Source organism: Melopsittacus undulatus, chromosome 16 (genome assembly GCF_012275295.1).
Source record: "Melopsittacus undulatus isolate bMelUnd1 chromosome 16, bMelUnd1.mat.Z, whole genome shotgun sequence".
Lineage (NCBI taxonomy): Eukaryota > Metazoa > Chordata > Aves > Psittaciformes > Psittaculidae > Melopsittacus > Melopsittacus undulatus.
The window spans coordinates 1,396,701-1,414,938 of NC_047542.1; the positions used below are offsets into that span (position 1 = coordinate 1,396,701).

At 49.0% G+C, this 18,238-nt stretch overlaps 1 protein-coding gene across 1 annotated transcript in view; it reads left to right on the top strand.

The window, feature by feature from the left end:
* The first annotated feature begins 1,815 nt into the window (after positions 1-1,815).
* Positions 1,816-18,238, top strand: part of SYT6 (synaptotagmin 6) — a 30,888-nt gene continuing 14,465 nt past the window's right edge. The window contains exon 1 of the mRNA XM_005140859.2: positions 1,816-1,969. Within this exon, the coding sequence (XP_005140916.1) occupies positions 1,816-1,969 (154 nt within the window). The remainder of the gene's footprint in view (positions 1,970-18,238) is intronic.

Here is an 18,238-nt window from a genome sequence, read left to right on the forward strand (position 1 = left end):
GCTCATCAGACTGGAAGGTGGAAACACAACAGAGTCCAAGGCAAAGAGGATGCTCTGCAGCAGCCTGGATCCGGGCTCGTGCCCCCGTTGCAGTGTGGCTGGGCAGGGGGGACTGCAGCAGGGGCTGAAGGGTGATGGGAGCTGCTGAGATTGAGGAGAGGGATCTGACTCCTCTGGAGCTTTCCCTGTGCAGTTCCATGTGGCAAAGAGGGAGCTTCCCAGCAGGAGGTGACAGGTGAAATCTTGTCTCTCAAAGGCTACATGGATTTGTACAGCAGGGAAGAGAAGTCAGTGCACGAGTCCTTGCATGGGAAAAGCAGGGTTTGGACCTTCAGACCCGGCAGCTGCAGTCCGGCTGTTTCCAGGCTCCAATGCTGGACAGCAAACGGTGCAGGTGACACGAGCTCAGGGTTACAAAGGGCAAGAAAAAGTCTGGTTTTGTGCTCCGAAGATGTAAATGTTTGTGGAGGGCTTGGATGCTGATGCTGGGGGCTCTGCTATTGCTGCTCAGCAAGCCTGGAGCCCTCGGGTGTGAAACAAAGGTGAACAATTGACCCATGGTGACTTTAGATTTAAAAGTAAAAGGTTCTTGGTATGATCTTTGAAATGAAATCAGCTTTTTTCCCACTAATTGGATTTTATTATTGATTTCTGTGTTTCAAGCCCTCAATTGGACATTAACCTTTTTCTAAGGCTTTGGTTCAGGGGTTTTTTTTCATCTGTTGAAATCTCTTTAAGGTAAATTCCAACTCCAGACTCGATACTTGACTGATGTATTCCAGGAATTCCTCTTTTGCTGACAGTTTTGATGGCTTGAGCAAAAGAAAGGAAAGAAAGGAAAGAAAGGAATGAAAGGAAAGAAATAAAGAAAGAAAGAGCGAGCAAAAGCTGTTGCTGTGCTGGGGAGATGTGGTGGTGCTGGCTCTCCATTCTGCTCATTGTATCTGTACTGGCTTCTCTGCTCCAGGAGCTGCACGGAATCATTCTGCTGTACATGGTTTTAATTGCCTGTTACATGATTGCTGCTTCTCCCGTGCTTGTCAGCCAGATCCCCTGCTCAGATCCACAGCTCTGTCGTGTGCCATGACCTGTCTGCTCAATTGCAATAGGCATTAACAAATACTGCAGAAAATGATACTGAAAGATGTGTAATTATGAAATTCAATGATGTTCTCAATCTCTGCTGCCATCTGTAGCCTGTAGTTGTGTTAGGACCAGTACAAACAAATCGATGAAACCTGCTGCTTTTCTTCTGTTGCCTTTGGCAGTTGTAAGTAGTTTGTGCAGTGTTGGTGGGAGCATCTTGTCTCTCTTGTCTGATGATGTGCTGTGCTCAGCCGGGAGAGTTCCGCTTTCACTGTGCTTGCAAAACTGCTCTGGGGCTGGGATGTGCCACTGCACCTGAAGAACAGAGATGGGGCAGCAATGAAAGGGTTAAACAAGATTTCTCTGGGCTGCAGCTTTAACATTGTAGTACGGAGGGCACAGAAGTGGATGTGGTAGGAGGTTCTCTGCCTGAAACACGCCTTGGCAGCAAACAGATCTGATCTCAGAGGCAATAAGGCATCAGGAGCACTGGCAGGACTGCAGTGAGCGGTGGTGTGTGGAGGCTGAGCAGACATCCCTGGGCTGGATGCTGAGGAGGGCTGGTGGAGCTGGAGCGCTGCCTGGCACCGGGTGTCCCTCAGGGTGCTGCCATGCCAGAGGCTGGAACTGGTGCGAATCCGTGTGTGTGATTCAAAGTGAACAGCCCCTCTTCACCTAGTTTGACTTTCTTAGACAGCAGAGGCAGAGCGCAGAGGATGCGGCGGGGAGATGAGCGGCACCGAGGATGACAGCCGCTGTCAGAAGGCGATCCACATTGTCACCGAGCTGTGCCAGAAGAAAAGCCTGCCTGGCCTGGACCTGGACACTTGCAGGGAATTCCTCCTGCTGCCTTCTGACCAGAGCCTGATCATCTCCGAGCCAGGTACAGTGCCCTGGTCCCTGTGCTCGAGCTGGGCTGTGATGGCAGCCAGAGGGAGGCAGGAGGACCCTGCAAGGGAGGGGGATGTTCGCAAGACCCAAGGGGCCGTTTACCTTTACACGTGCTCCATGGGAAGCTTGGGGTGCAAGTGCTGCTGCACCTGTTGATGAGGAGCAGTGGAGCCTGTGGGAATGGCTGATGGGGTAACTGAATGGGGATGGTGCACAGAGGAGTGTGAAGTGCTGGTGAGGAAGCGGTTCATGAAATAAAGTTGCTGTGAAAGCTCCTTAGGTTTAAAAACCAGACAATCCTGTCCTGCATAAGCCAAGAAGTAGTAAAAAGCCCATTTAAGTAGCTGAGAGGACAGGAACTGATTGTCCCAGTTTGAGAAAAGGAGGGATTTGCAGTGATTTTTGTTCACCAGTAAAGGATCTTAATGTACTTTCATGTGTTTGGTTGACTTGCCCTAAGAACTGCCGGAGGTTGCTCCTCATCAGCCTGTAGAGCCAGGGAGACGCGCTACCATGTCAGAGATGGATCTGAGAGCAAAGGAGCATTTCTCTATTGTGAACCAGTTACTGTTCTGCACACTCCTGCTCCCAGCTGGTTCCAGAGGGGTTGTCTCCTGCTCTCACTTCAGAGGACATTGGCAGGGAGCTCACAACCCGGTGCTGAGAAGCAAAACCCAAAAGCCCCCACTTTTTAGCATTCCTGGTGATATGTTGCAAGTAGTTTGTGCACTGGAACATCTGCATCAAGGGCTTCTGTGAAGGTTTCTGTAGGTAGGGATCCACCAACCCAGCCTGATTGCACAGCATTGCTTTCCTTCCCTCCTTCAGAGGACCGCAGCAGAGCCCCGGTACAGCACAGGAGCCCATCAGTCCCTGCCCAAGGCTTTCTGGGTCACCCTGCTTTGGTTTCTCCTGCCCCTCTCTGCCTGTGTCTCACCCCAGGTGTGAGGGGCACCCAGGGCTCTCTGGTTTTGCTGGGCTGCTGCCATCTCTCTGCTTGCAGTGGTGCTTCCAGCACTGTTTTGCCTAACAAGCACCCTCCTTATGCATCCCACTCTGCTTGTGACTTCATCATCAACTTCCAATGACTTTGCTTTATCCCTGCTTGTCCTGAAGGCCTCTGACCACTGCTGCTACCACCCTTTTACACTGCATCCGGTGCAGCTGCTTATTGCAAATAATTCGCTGCATTGCTTTATCAGTTTGTATTTTGGTACCAAAATGGACCTGTTCTGACCATTCTGCTCTTGGTCTGACTGCTCTCATACGAGAGGTTTGCATTTATCCTGCAGCCTGCTCAGGACCTCACTTTCAGGTTGTGATTAATTACATCATCATCTGCCTCTAACATCTCAAACCATTGTCTGTTCTTGGTTTAAGCATCAGCCTCTTGCCCAGTGCCCTGGGCAAATCACGCTGGGCTGGCTGCCTGCACCAGGTGCATTATCAGCTATTATTGTTGTCTCTGCTCTGCATGATGGAGCCCATTTTTATGTCTAGAGAGCACTGAGGACACTGCTTGGGCTCGAAGGGTACTAACACTTCTTGAATGCCTGGATATAAAACTGCTTCAGCAAGGGAAACAAATCTGTTTGCATTGAGAGTTAACTAATGTCACAGTGACGGTGCTGAGAGACCTTTCCCATTAGTGTCTGGATGTTTATTTCATTGTCTGCCAATTGTGCTTTGTCCATTTTACACTGAAGACTTGTGTTAAGCAAATAGGTTGGTGGAGTCAGTTCAGATCCAGCAAGTCCTTCCTCAGAAAGAGGTGGTGTGGAGATGAGCAGTGATACAGCTTTGAGACAGGGTATGATACCGGCACGAGTCCTGGTACCCGTGCTGGACAGCACAGTCTTGGCAACTGAGGCTGGAGTAGAGTTGGCCCTATTTGTCATCAGCATCACATGAAGTCAGGGGCTCCTCTCAGTTTGTTACCTCTTGCTGTTAGCTAATGGCTGACTCAGCTTGGCTTGTCAAGCACCCCAGTGAAGTTCACGTTGTCTGTGAGCAGGCAGACGAAAGCACTCCAGTGCTGCCAGAGCTGGGAGCCAGGGCTGCCTCTGCCCGGCCCTGCCTCCTGTTACATCCTCCGAGGTAGTTTGGTTTTTTCTGTTGTTTCATGTATTAATGGAGAGCAACATGTTCTGGGGATGCTGCAGAGTGGAAAGAAAAGACCCAGGTATCATTAGCCTTGAACTGCATCTGAAAGTGGGAAAAAAGTGTGACTGCAAGGATGTTACTGAGTAGTTTAAGTAAGAATATGTCAGAGTTTGGTTTTATGAAGTGATTATTTTTCTTAAAACCCTCTTGGACTGAATGGCGAAAGTGCTGCTGAGTATAAAGTGGCTGCTCCTTGACTCTGTACTTCAGGTTATGCAATAGATGATTCTCCTACTTAAAATCAAGAAAAGAAATGGAGCTGCAGCATTCCTCCAGTATGCCATACATTACTGTACATCCACAGAGGAGCACTGCAGGCTGCTGCTGGTGGGTAACCCGGGAGTTAAGTGTGTCAGAACAATCAGGTATTGGGATGAGGAAGATTTTGGTCTTGATGTGTCAGGGGGATGCGAGGGCGAGCTTCGCCTGCAGTTCGGCCCGTGGCGATGCCAGGAATAGAACTGATCTCTTGGCTGTGGGCCCTGAGATCGAGCAATATGCAGCATCCTTTTGTTGTGCCTATCTGAAATCCTCCCCCGTAGCTCCCTCCATCTGATAGCTCTCTTCCCTGCCAGTCCTCAGCCATTGTGCAGCGATGCTCTGAGTGTGACTTAGTATATAGGAATAAGCTGTAGGCAGTGAAAGTGCCTGTAACATAGGGACAGCGTTTACCACTGCAGAGGTGTGCCTTAAATAAATGGATACATCCCTTCTCTGCCCTGGAGGTGCAGTGAGTGCTCTAGGATAGAGCTGGGAGGATCTGTGGACAAGCCCAAGTGAACTGCAAAGTACTTGGCTGCCAATGGAGGGGAGCCCAGGGCAGGCTCCCACGGCATTACTGCACCAGGCACAGCCACCCCCTGTCACCCCATCCCTCTGCCCATGTGAGCAGAGCTGCTTGCAGGAGACCAGCAGGCTCCAGGGTCTTTGGAAAACAGGGAGCCAAATGCTGCTCCCCAGGGCTCGATACAAGCTCTCCCCTGACTGCTCCTGCCCAGGGTCCTTGCTGCAAGCAGCTCAGCTCCATCCTCCAGCATCACCGGGTACCAGCTGCAGCTCTCACCATCACGAAGTGCTCTGTGTCCTTCTCTGCACGCTCACGTTGTCACTCGGTTTGGTCTGACCCGTGTTACTGACTCATTCCAGTGCTGGCCTGAACCAGGTCCTGCTCCCTGTGGATATGGCTGTGGACAGAGGCTTCCAGCCAGTCCTAGTAGGTTGTGCCAAGCAGGGAATGGTACAGAGATGGGAACTCGATTCCACAGAGAGATTTAAACACTAAGTGATCATTCTGAAATGAACATGCAGAGCTGATGGAGTGTGACTGGAGCCTGTGGCTTGTGATGCTTGCTCATTTAAAGGACGCTGCATCAGCACTGGAAGGAATTTACACCAGGATCAGAGCACATCCAGGAGCAGCCCCCTGGTTTTGGTTTCTACCATGCTGTGACTTTATAACATAAATTGAGGTTTCTTGCCTCACTGTATCTGTGTGTTAAAAGCTTCACTGCCCCGTAGCGTAAGTACAGGATACAATGGATGCTGTGCAGTGGTGTTGCAGTCTTTACCCAGCATAGGACTGTGTGCACAGCAATCCCTGTTGGTCTTAGCACAGTTTGTGTACCCTCCTCAGAGCCTTCCTCATGCACTGCTTCACTCCAGTGAGATGCTCTAGCGCTCGAAAACAAAACTGAAGAGAGAGCAAGAAAAAGGACAGCAAAAGCAGAAGAGATCTTACACTGGTGCCTGTTTCCAACCACACTGTGTCAGCTTGGATCTTGCCATAATTCCAAGCACATTCAGTGTTTTGCCCTTTGTGTGAACTGTTCTTTTTAAACTCCCTGATGCAGGGAGTACATCTCGTACTGCGCTGAGCCCTGCCGGCGCTCCGGAAACGCTGCTAAATGTTAAACCCACATGTATGTGAGTGCTCTTGCTGCAGGCTGAAAGAGGGGTGAATCTGTGCTGCAAGAGAAGGCTTTAGTCATTGGAGGAATGTTGATGCGGAAAGAGCCCTTTGCTAGGATGGAATTGCTCATGGAGCAGTTTCCTTGGGGAAAACCTCACCCCTGGATAGGACAGTTTGACTAATGGGAAACTGGTGACATCCCATTCACTGATACGGGATGCCTGCAGTCACTACCCATGAAATATGGGCAAATCCTGAATTTTCTTACCCACCTGTAAGGACACACTTTGCTGAATCAAGTATATTTTAAGCTAATACAACAGTAACCATGTTTAAAGCCACTTGGGCAAAGCTACTGTTTATCAGTGAAACTCGTGTTTCCATTGGAAGTGCACCTTGGGGCAGAAATGCTCCTTATCATGGAGTGATGCACTTGCAAAATGGATCTCGCCTTTCTCTGCAAGGGTCTGGTCCAGCAGCAGGAAAGAGCCAGCCAGAGCTGTGAGAGGCAGATTTGCTCTTTAGCTCAAGTAGAGTGGGTCTGGGCTCTGATCCTGAAGGTGTCAGGTTCAAACCTTGCTTCCAGAGAAAGGTTTGCAAAACTGTATTAATAAAGGTTAAAACCAGCAATGTAAATGTAGGGAAAATGGATTTTATAGGCTGCCTGTGAACATGTGTCTCTGCTTATGTATTGTGTGTGGATCTGTGACTCTACAGCTGCCTCTGGCTATGCACTGTGATGGTCCTGGTAAATGAAATGCACCTCTGGAGCTGTGTGTGTTTAGGAGCAATGTAAGGAGCTCTCTACATAGATACAGGTTTGCATCTGCCTCATTGCTGTTGGTTGATTCATTCCTGAAGTAGTACAGGGAGGCTAATGATGTTTGGAGGGGTTTTTGTGGACCTCAAAGCCTGTTCCATTGCAGCTGCAGTAGCCTCATGCATAGTCAGGGATCAGCATCTACAACTCCATAGAAACAGGCAGCCAGATTGCTGCTGGTGTTAATTGAGGATGTGAGCAGGCTGAGGACAGTGACCAGGGACGGAGCTGAGGAGCAGACACCTCGGGGGTAAGTGCACATTTCTGGAGTTACTTTGTTCATTTTTTTGCTCGTTTTTCTCATTTGGAGCCTCTTTTCCTTCACAAACATTTGGCTTCAGCAGTTTCGGGCTTTGCCGGTGAAACATTTCCTTCTGCTTTTAGTATTCTCCCTGTGTTTCATCGAAAGGCAGCATGTGCTTGGAGCTGGTTCAACCCAGGGCATAGCCCGGCTCTGATCTCCCCCTTATTTTGTGGCATGACTCTAAGGAGCTGTTATTTCGCGTTTGCAGGTGTTTGTTGCCTGACATCTTTGCTTGCTGAAGTGCGAGCAGCGCAATGTGCACAGCCTGCTGCACATACCAGGCATTCACTGACAGTCGCACAGCCCCACATGTGTGCAGTCATTGCTCAGAGGGGAAAGCAGAACTAGAACTGGGTCTCGTGTCTGATACATGTATTCATTTAACTGGAGTTTCAGCTATTCTCGTTTGTCTTCCCGGTTCTTCTTCACTCTGTTTCTCAGTACAGTTGCATATTCATGCTTTAGGACCCCAGGTTTCCATCTCTCGTGGGTTAGGCAGCTTTTTCTAGCTTTAATGTTTGTTATTTCTGTGTCAAAGATGATAATATATCTTTTTCCTTCCTCTCTGTATATTGCGAAAGCAGGAAGCTTGTCTGCAACAGCCCTTATTGTTTCAACCCAGTGGACTGGCTAACACAACAGACATGCTGGTAGTTGTTTGTGAGAGATGTGATTTGTCCCTCTGCCGTGCATTGGTTTTAATTATACTTATACACTGCAAAATGGCATCCTGGAGGGACAGAGAAGGGATCTTTGGAGTCATTGTACATTAACTGTGCGTTTTCCATGTCAGTGGGAAAACAAGAAAGTTATCCTGCAGGTGAATCAGTGCACAGGGACCCTGCAGATGCTGATTAAGGCTACCTTTATGTTTAGTTCAGTTTGTTATGCTGTAGCAGGTTAGTGTTTGACAACATCACAGCAAACTGTGCAGCAAAGACTAAAGGCAGGATGCCAGAAGCTCAGTTCATGCAAGCCCTTTCAGAATCATCATTAAGCCATACAGTCCTAGACTATTTGGTTCCATGGGGTGTTAATACTAACACAACACTGTCTTTGGTAATGTAAGTATTACTCTGATTTTCTATGCATGTTTGTAACTGCTACAAAGAAATGCATGTGCCCATGTAAGAACAGTGTTAGGTGAGCACAGAAAGCACCTCCTTAAATACCTTCTTTCCGGATGCAGTCCTTCATCCCTTGGACATCTGTGAGCATTTACTCAGAGTTATTTGAGCTCAGTTCTGAATCTGGTTCATGCTACAAGGATGCTGAGCTGCGTGGTGCAGAGTGAAAGGAGTCATCGGGAAAGGGAGAAAGGATCTCGTAATCTACTGAATCGCGGCTGCTGTGTGATACATTTCAGGGGTTAAAGATCTCTCTTTGTTACAAGCTAATGGAAGCAGCAGCAGGAGCTAATGACAGGAGCAGAGCCATTCAGGGAGGAAGTTCCCCGATCATTCAGCAGAGCTTGAACAAAGAAATGCTCTTTCCGTAACAACTGCCGCATTTCGGTGCCGGGTCTCTGTACCAAGCAGCCGGAACCAGGCAGGTTGGGGGCTGAGGATCCTTCCCAGCTGCTCTGTATCCTGCTTCAAACATGCCAGTGCTGCTTTGCCATGCAGAGCAGTCCGTCTCCTATGTGCCAGGTATTCTCAGCATGGCAAGTGATGGAGAGGAAGAGGGCATGACATGGGCTTGCATGGTCATACCGGCTCTAGACGGCTTTAATTTCCAACCTGTGCTCCTGAGGACAGGGACTGGGCATCACCCAGTCCTTGCAGCATCTGGAGCTGAGGCAGTTCTGGCTGAATTCTCTCTCGGTTTGGATCTCCTGCAGGACAATGGGGCTCCTCCAGCACTGTTTGCTATAGCTGAGGAGCACCCTTGCACTGGAGAGGCTTCGTGTCCGTGGCGGGGGTCACTCAGCCAAAGGAAACCCTCTGGGAAGCTTCCTTGGCCACCTTGTCCATGCCCGGGGCCTTCTGCCCTCCCCAGGCTGAGCTGTTCCAGGCTCACAGGGCCAGAGGCCACCCAGTGCCTGTGCGGGGATGAGGGTCAGGGGCTGCGGCAGGGTCACCCTCCAGGGCTGCAGGCAGGGATGGGCAGAGACCCTCACCCTGCTCCCAGCCAGGCTTTATTTATCCGGAGATCTCTTCAGGGCAACCTCCTCTGAGGGGGTTCTGGCACCACAATGGAGTCAAGGAGAGAGGTGCAGTGAAGCATCTCCCCACATCTGAACCTCGCTGTGGGAGGTGAAGGGCAGATCGTGGCCACTCTGGTGCAGCCATCACTGAAGTGATGCTGCCCCCAGGCCCTGGGACCTCTCAGCAGTCACAGCTTTGAGTGGGGTTTTGAAGGGAAATGTTAAGTTCCAGGCTCTGTGGCCATGTAATGGAAGCAGAGTCACAGCCGAAAGCTTTGGCTTGTTTTGTTTGCATCGCATAGTGAGCCATTGCTGTATTCCTGCTTCCCAGATGTGTCCTGGTGCTCCGCTCTCTGCCCAGCTCTGTTCAGCGTCAGCATGCAGGATTCCATGGCACATCCTCAATGCTCGGCTCAGCTCCTGTGTGTTTGTTGTCACATTGTGGCAGGAAGATGATGCTCAGCTCAGCCTCAGCCCAGGGATGAAGTGTGTGTTCAAGGCTGCCGAGTCGTTTACAGATGTTGCTCCAGCATATGTGCTAAACTGTCATGGGATTAGCACACAGCTATGTAGTGTAATTGTACGCAGTGTGGCTTGTAATAGTTCATTAGATTGCCATCAGTTAGGCACAAAGCAATGACAGTTCTCACTATCTATTTTATAACACTCTAGAGAGCAGCCGATTAAGACAAAAAGCGCCCCAAATCCCTTTGGAATATTTCCCTGGTTTGGAACATTGTATTTTTCTTTGCTTTTTGTCACTTTTGATAACAGAAATGCTGCATTGCTGACAGGTCTGAGTTCCCTTCTGCTTGCAAGAGTTTAGGTAACAAAATGTGCCTTTGATGAAGCCTGGAGGGTTGATAAGCGCTGAATACCAACATGTTTGGTCTTCAGAAGCCCTCGATCAGACTCCTCCATTGCAGCTCTTCTGCTGGGGCATGGCCAGTGTAAGGTGTGTTATTTTCTGGGGATATCGGTAAGGATCTCCCAGTGTTGTGTATGAAGCCCACAGCCACTTGTGAGCAAGGCGATGGTGGAAGAAGAGAACTTATGCCCCAAGTCCCAGGCTGAGCCAGGGCTCTGCCAGCTGTGCAAGAGAGCTCTTCCAGATGTTACAGTGACTTGCTCTGCACAGTGAGTGTGACCAGGGCCTGGCGTTATCCTAACAGCCCCCCAGCCAGGGCGGTAGGTGGCATGTTAAACCTGTCTCCAGCACTGACCTTGGTGGTTTAATATCTTTTGGCTGGATCTTCCCACCCAGATTTGAGATTTCTTTTCTGATTCTAATCCTTGCCAGCCATGATTTCATCTGGGCTTTAAAGACATTTGGCTTATGTGAGCTTTCACTGAGCCACCCATCACCTTCAGTCCGGAGGAAGGTGACTAAGGAAAGGAACAGGCAGTCTTTCTAAACTCTAAAGTCTGGTTTTCTTTCCTCTATACAAGATGGCTTTAAATCCATAAAGTTCTGTGGCTGGACAGAACTTGTTTGTCTGTCTCTAAATACATAGACAAGGAAGAGGATGTCAGCACAGGGGTGTCTGATCCTCACTCCTATTTGCTATTACTGCTTAACAGAGATTTCTCTGAGGTCTCATGTTATTGTGTTTTGGCTGTCCAGAGCCTGACGTGGTAGAGACTTCCGCATGTAGCAAGTACACAGATGTCTTTTGCTTGTCAGCTCTTCATGATCCTTTGATTTTGGGGCTTTTTTGCAACTAACTCTTTCTCCATTCTGTTTCAGTGAGTAAAGCACAAGTAGTTCAGGCTCCAGAGGTTTCCTCTTCCATTGCATTCCTTTGTTTGGTGTATTGCACATTTTCATATGTATGTATTTAGTTTTTCTTTTTCAATGATCTATCTATAAGTACCTCTGTGTCAAGTACCTCATTGCTGGCTCTGCACTTGAAAATCACCTCCAGTGTTTCCCTCTGAATTACTCTGTTCAGCTTTTCTTCTGCTTTTTTAACCTCAGCGGAACTGGAGCATCTCCCTCTGTGCATCCGAGGGCATTTGCCGTCTGTTCCCTGACTGAAGCCGCCGGGCAGCAAAGGGGATGATAGCATCGATTCCCCCCCCCCCCCCCGTCCCTGTTTAATGTATTTGTCTCATCAGTTCTCTCAGCCCATCGGTGGGAGGGTCCTGCCGAGGGGCTGGGGGGCAGCAAGGACGGTGCCCTCCCCTCGGCAGCTCGCAGCCCTCCCGCCTGCGCCTGCTTCCCCCGAGCCAAGGCACAGCAGGAGCTTCAGCTGCAGCCTGGCTCTGTAAGCAGGACTGAAACCCGCTCTCTGCTCTCCCTGCAGGCAGGGCACGGTCAGGGGCCTGTCCCACAGCCCCGGCCTCTCACAGGGATGAGCTGCCACGGTCTCCATCACACCATGGGGAAACTGAGGTTTGCCGCTGCCCCCATGCCCAGGCTGCTCCTTGTGGCTCTGGATGGTGTTGCTGCAATAGTTACCTTATTCCATGTGAATTTATTGTTTCACTGTTTTCTCCTTATTTATAGCTTGAACTGGAGATTTATAACTTTGCACAGGGATTCCAGGACAGCAACTGGCAAACTGTTAAAGGAACAAAACTTCCCATGAAGTTTTCCATGTCTTATGTTCTATTTGTTCTTCCAGGTGTAAGAATCACATTCCCTAAAGAATTACAGTGAATAGTGAAGAAAGCCCTGGCATTGCTTATGCGGAAGTTTTGTCTGGATGGAAGTTGTGAGGCTGCTGCTTGCGCTTAGTCCATAGCTCACAGTTGCTTGAGACACAGGAGGATCCCTGCAAGGTGTCCTCATGAAGCGGGTTGTCTTCATCCTTAATGTGTAATAATGAGATGGTTTGAATTTTATCATCTTATATAATTACTCTCAAAATAGCTTCTGATTCATCCTTTCCTTTGAAGCTTATAGTTTGCATTCCAATGAGCTCCTGCATGGCAGGAACCCCATGCTAGCAGCAAATTGATGTTTAAGAAGTTTTATTCTAACTGAAACTTAGGCAAAAGCCAGTCTGAGCATCCCTGTCTCTCTGTGCCTATCACCCATCGCATAGCCGGCTGTGCACAGGAGATGAGGAGGCTCTGTCTGGGTTCCTGTAGAGCCCACGCTGGCAGGAGGAAGCTGGTGGGAGCTGATAGTACAAGACTCAGTGTCCAAGGATGGCGGAAGCGTGGGAATGGGATAAATCTCCTTTTAGCTTTGTGCAGGGGGAAGGCTGAGTTTGCAGAGATTCCAAAGGGATCTTTTGGAGGCTCTGAATGTCTCCTCTCAGGACATCTGCATCATTCATCTCATGAAGATTCCCACCCCCTTGCTGGTGTGAAAGGGGAGTTTGCCATTGAGCTCCATATGATGAAGCAAGTGTGAAAGTGTAAAGCAATCTGTGCAGACTCTTCCTGCTTTCACATTGGTTTCCATTCACCATCATTGTCCCGGCTTCTGTGGGATTACTGAAAGAGCAACGAAACAAGATCTGGGCATGCCCCACAGCAAAAAGCAGCTGGAAACACTGCTTGCCTCCACATAGATACTGTGAAGTGTCCCAGGGTTGTGTGAGGGTTCACACAGTGCAGGAGTCTCTCAGGTCTCTATTTCACACCATTGTCCTGCACTGGACAGTGGAGAGGAACAATCAGTGGGGTTTCATTTACATTACAAGATATAAACCCGCCCTGATTTGTTTCTGGGGCTACCAAGTATTTCTGTGACTTCATTTTCCTTTCCCATGTACCCTGAGGATGCGGCACCGTCCTTGGCACCCTGAGGATGCGGCACTGTCCTTGGCCAGGTGATAGTCTCTGTCTCCCTGACAAACAGCCCAGGCTCCTGTTGGCCTGAGCAGGGTGTCAGTGGATGCATCAGGGGCTGTAGTGACAGGACAAGGGGTGATGGGTTCAAACTGAAACAGGGGAAGTTCAGGTTAGATCTGAGGGAGTTCTTCCCTGTGAGGGTGCTGAGGCGCTGGCACAGGGTGCCCAGAGAAGCTGTGGCTGCCCCATCCCTGGCAGTGCTCAAGGCCAGACTGGACAGAGCCCCAGGTGACATGGTCTGGTGTGAGGCATCTTTGCCCATGGCAGGGGGTGGAACTGGATGATCTTTAGGTCCTTTCCAACCCAAGCTGTTCTGAGTCTATTCTATGATTAGCTCTGTCACCATTCCCATGGCTGTGGCATGCTTGGGAGAGGAGGAGGTGGCTGAATGCTGCATGCTGCTGCACTGCAGCTCACCTCTCATCCAGTGCAGCCCTTCACGATGGATCAGGCAGCAGATTTCCTGCTCAGAATTGCTGTGTTTGCTGCTGCTCCACAGTGCCTTGCAGGGCTCGTTCCAAGCTGTGTTCCCAAAGGGGTAGTTCCCTTGCTTTGCTGTGGTTCATGTTTTAGTGCTGCTGCATTGGTTTAGCATTCGGTTTCTGCTCCATCTGGTCCCTGCTCCTTGCTCTGGAAAGCTTCAGCGCTGAATGAAGCTGCTAAATAAACATGTCTCTAGCCAGGGTTTAATGGAAACCTCTTCTTTCCCCTGGTGTTGTTCTGTGCTTGCCTCTGCCCCTGCCTCAGGCATCCAAGACCCACCACGGTTTTTCATGGCCAATTTGCAGCCATCAGCTCATCAGGCTTACATTGCTGATGTTCCTCAGCTGGGAGAAAATTAGATCAGAGTTAGTGGGTGTCTCACATGGTCTTCGGTAGCCCCAGAGCTGCCCATCTTGTCCTCCAGCAATGACTCTTACAGTAATCCATCATTTGAATGCATGATCCCTGCAAAGCCCTACAGAAATAGAGCAACATTCTCCCCAGAGCACAGCAGAGGGGCAGAATCCCCCGAGCTGCTGCTCAGCTTTAGGGGTGCAGCCCAGCACACGGGGGGGTCTGGGGAGACTCAGAGCAAGGCCTGGTGTCTGCTGCGGCTCAGCTCCTCCTGCACGAGCCTCTGCTTATAGCATCCAACCTCTCCAGCCCCCTGGAACTTGCACTCATGGCATTCAAACTTTGTTTAAATCCAGCAGGTCGCTGCAATGACTAATAGGTGCTGGAGCACTGCGGGAGCCATCAAACATGTTTTGTTTTCTCTATAGGGAGTGGGTGGAAAGAAAGCTAAATTACCTCTTCAGGATATTAAATATAACTGCTCGCATTAAACTCTGACTTACACATGAATCTCTTCAATGGGAGCTCTAGCTACTTCACAGTCATAAAAGTCAGTGTTGCCATAATTAGACGGGTATTGTCTTGCAGCTAACAACTGCTGTAATCATGGCTTTGTCATATTAGTAATCATTTTGTGTTTGCCCTTTGCTAATTATCCCCTTTGGTATCTCAGTTTGGGTATGAGGAAGTCAGCAGGGACATAAAGTTGAAAGGTATTTCCACCATGTTGTCTTCATTAGCTCCCATCCAAGATGAAACAAGGGATGGCTGCAATACGGAGCTGCTCTCCGAGTGCATGGGGGGATGAACTAGCCAAGAAATGATCCCCCTTGCCTATATTTCTTTAAGCTTTACAGTTTTCAATTGCTCCACTGCCCCTTTGTCCTGCCCGGTTCCATCTCATCTCTTACCTGAAAGGCAGTAGGAAGTAGTGGTCTTCTCAGGAGTTTTATAGCTTTGAGCCATCCTGTGAGGGGGTTTTGGTAAGACCCAATAACCAGCTTTTGAGATGTTACAAACCCAGTAAAAACACACAAGAAGACAGAAGAGAAAGAAGATTGTTTGCTGGTCAAGTTGAGAGGTAACAGACCTTCTCCTTTGTGCTCTTGGCATCCCCATTGCTTGCTGTTGGCTTCGGGTCTTTTCTGCAGTGAGATTCTTCCATCAAAGAGCATTTCACTGCTGGAGTCCTCTGTCAAATACCCACAGTCGTGACACTTGTTTGTATTTAAATGTTTGAATATGATCTGGTCTCTCAGCTTGTGTCCCTTGGCACTGACCTGGAGTGTCCCTGAATGTCCCCGTCCTCATGCTGGTCTCGTCACTGCTCCTGATGGCTCTGGGAGCAGGGTGCTGCCCTGCTGCTCTCTGCCAGAGAGGGACAGTCCTGGGCCAAGCATCTTCTGAGCATCACCTGGGCAGCTTCCCACTGCCCTCAGCCCTGCTCCCTTCTGCGTAACTGCTCCATGCAAACAGAGCTGCTCCTGCTGCAGGAAACCCAAAGGGCACTGTTGTTTCTGTAACGAGTCAAAGCTGTTTATGCTGTCTCTGAAGACGTTGATTCATTATTTTGCCTTATGCCAGGCTGCAGGGGTGGGAGCTCAGCGTCTCCATTGACTCAATTTTGGTGTTGAACTCCTACTGCGTAAGTGGTGATAAATTATCATTTACCATTAGCCTCTCAGGTATGGCTTTCTCCTGCTCTCTAACAGAAAGCAGAGCAAAGACCATGATCCATGGCCCTTCCTGTGGATGTGCTCATGTTTGTCCTGGGGGAAAGTGGTAGAAAGCTCCATTTGTTTCTCTCTCCATCAGTTGCTCTGGTGGAGAATCTGTGGCACAACTCATCAAAAGCTCATTCCTGGCTGAGGGGAGCCTTGCCCTCCTTCCCCTGGTGTGGAAATGCTTTTGGTGAATGCTTTGCAGTGAAGGACAAGGACTGCTGGTGGTGACTGTCGATGGTCACTTCTGGGGCACTGCTGTGGGATGTAGGGGCAGTGTCTCTGTTCTCTGAGGGGTTTGGGTGCACACAGAGATGTAGGGGTCACAGATTCACTATTGCACTTTTGCTTTACGTACCATGGTAAACCTCTGCCTCAAAAAGCCCTTCATAAGTGAGGCAGACCATCCCTGAGGGCACTGTCTCTGCTTCATTGGGTAAATAACAGCTCGGTGACTTATCCTAAGTATATCAGCTCATGCAGGTTAATGTTCACATCCACATCCATGTCCTTCCTGTTGCTTGTTCTTCCCTCCCTCCTTGTTAGTCATGCGAGAGCTTCGTCATTGCTGCTCTGTAGCTAAAAGCAGTTTCCAGCTGAGGGTTCCTCTGGGAAGCATCTCTTGGTCCCAGGGGGGAGCAGGACTGGAAAATAACCATGTTGATTTGTATTTGCCGCCTCCTTCTTTAAGCTTTATCTTTTCAATTACAAGTTGTAACAAAATCTATTTTCCAACATGGCAATTTCTTTCAAGGGCTTGGATGAGGCACCAGCAGCAAGTGAGATAAGACAAGGGTGAGGAACGGCTGAAGCTGCTCTGTACTTCTGTGGCCCACTTACCTGATAACAAAGTGACAAATAACTCTCTGGTATTATTTTAAAGGAGAACAGAACAGAAATGTATTTCTTGCATTTTTCCTCAGACAGGACGTTCCTCAGGACGATAACAGCGAAGATGCTCTGGGAAAAAGCAGAGGCTGAACTGTTCCTGTGGCGTTCCATGTTAGACAAAGCCCTTCTTACTGCTGGATGCAGACACAGAACCATAGAACCATAGAATGGCTCATCCCTCACCCCTCTTTACCCTCTGTTCAGGAAACCTTGGCTCCAAATGCTGCACAGGGTGGGATAACAGCAACAGAGGAGCTAAACTTTCCCCTGGCTGAGGTTTCCTTTTAGTCTGTTGGGTCTTTGGAGAACAAGTCTTATGTCCATCCATGCCAGAAATACCCAAGCAACCTCTGGCCCTGGGGCATTTTCTGTTAGGTGAGGAATTAGTTTGGGTTTCCAGTGTCTTGCAAGTGAAGGGACATTTAAAACAGAACATTTTGCATAGAGGCATTTTCATAGCAGTAACTTCATACCAGAAAGCTCATTACATCAATTAAGGTCAACTCTGTCCAAGTCATGTTTCAGTTTAATAAGTCATGAAAAGGTCTTGGCAAATTCTGTGTCATCTTCAGACAAACCAATGCTCTTCCCAGGCAGATGCTTAAAAAAAGCCTGTAAACCCCTGCTCCCTTCAGCGTGTGCTTCATGTGAGCTGTCAGAGGCAGGAGGAGGAGGTCATGCAGGAAAGAAGCTGTGAATCCTGTCAAATGCATTACGAACACAAGAAGTGACAGGAATGGAGATGGTTCTCGAGCTGGCAACAGGTTTTCAGAGGTGCTAACGGAGGGGTTCTGATGTTCCCCATTCATGAGCCTGGGGCGGCAGCAGAGCTGCTGGGGATGCACAGATGTGTCTTAACAGGAACTTTTCAGTCAGGGAGCAGCTCCCAGCAGTGATGGGTTCTGCACTGCAATGATTCCCTTTGTGATAACAGACGTGTCTACACTGAGCTCCTCAGTTTTCTGATGAAACCCTTTGACGCTGACTCTCCTGGGCACAATTCCAGGACCTAAAGGATAGGAAAATGGCACCTCTGCCCTCTCTGCTTTAGTGGGACCACATTTAGCCAAATCTCGAGGGAAGCTCAGCTCCTGACCTGTACAATCCTATCTATTATTGAATAAGATGTGACCTGTTTATTCACCCCAGGAGTGATGCATGCTCCCACCCTGGAGCTACAGCAGCAAACACATATTGCAGTCTGACCTGTAGAGGAGGCTGGTGAGGGAGAGGGAAAGCTGCAGGAACTTCTGGCTGGCTCTTGGTTTTGATGGCAATCTGGGAATTAATGCCCTGTAAGAAAGGAACTAAAAATAGCCACTATTTTCTCTTTTTGAAACACTGTGAATCATTTCACTGCCTGTATCATGTGTATATATATATATATATATGTATACACAATATAGCTTCATCTTTTCCTGGTGCTGATAGCTGTGGAAGCTCTTTCCTCTCCAGAAAAAGACCGAAACGCTGAAATGCAGAGTGTGAGGCAAAAGTGACTCAGAGCATCAGAGCACAGACGCAGCTCCTATGCTCTTCAGAATAAGGAATAATGTGTGGTACTTTCTGTACAGCCTCCTTCTATGTTTGCTTCCACTGCATCAGCAGCTTGTGATTTGTTTCTTCTTTATTGGTATTTACTTTTTATTCCCCATGGGCACAT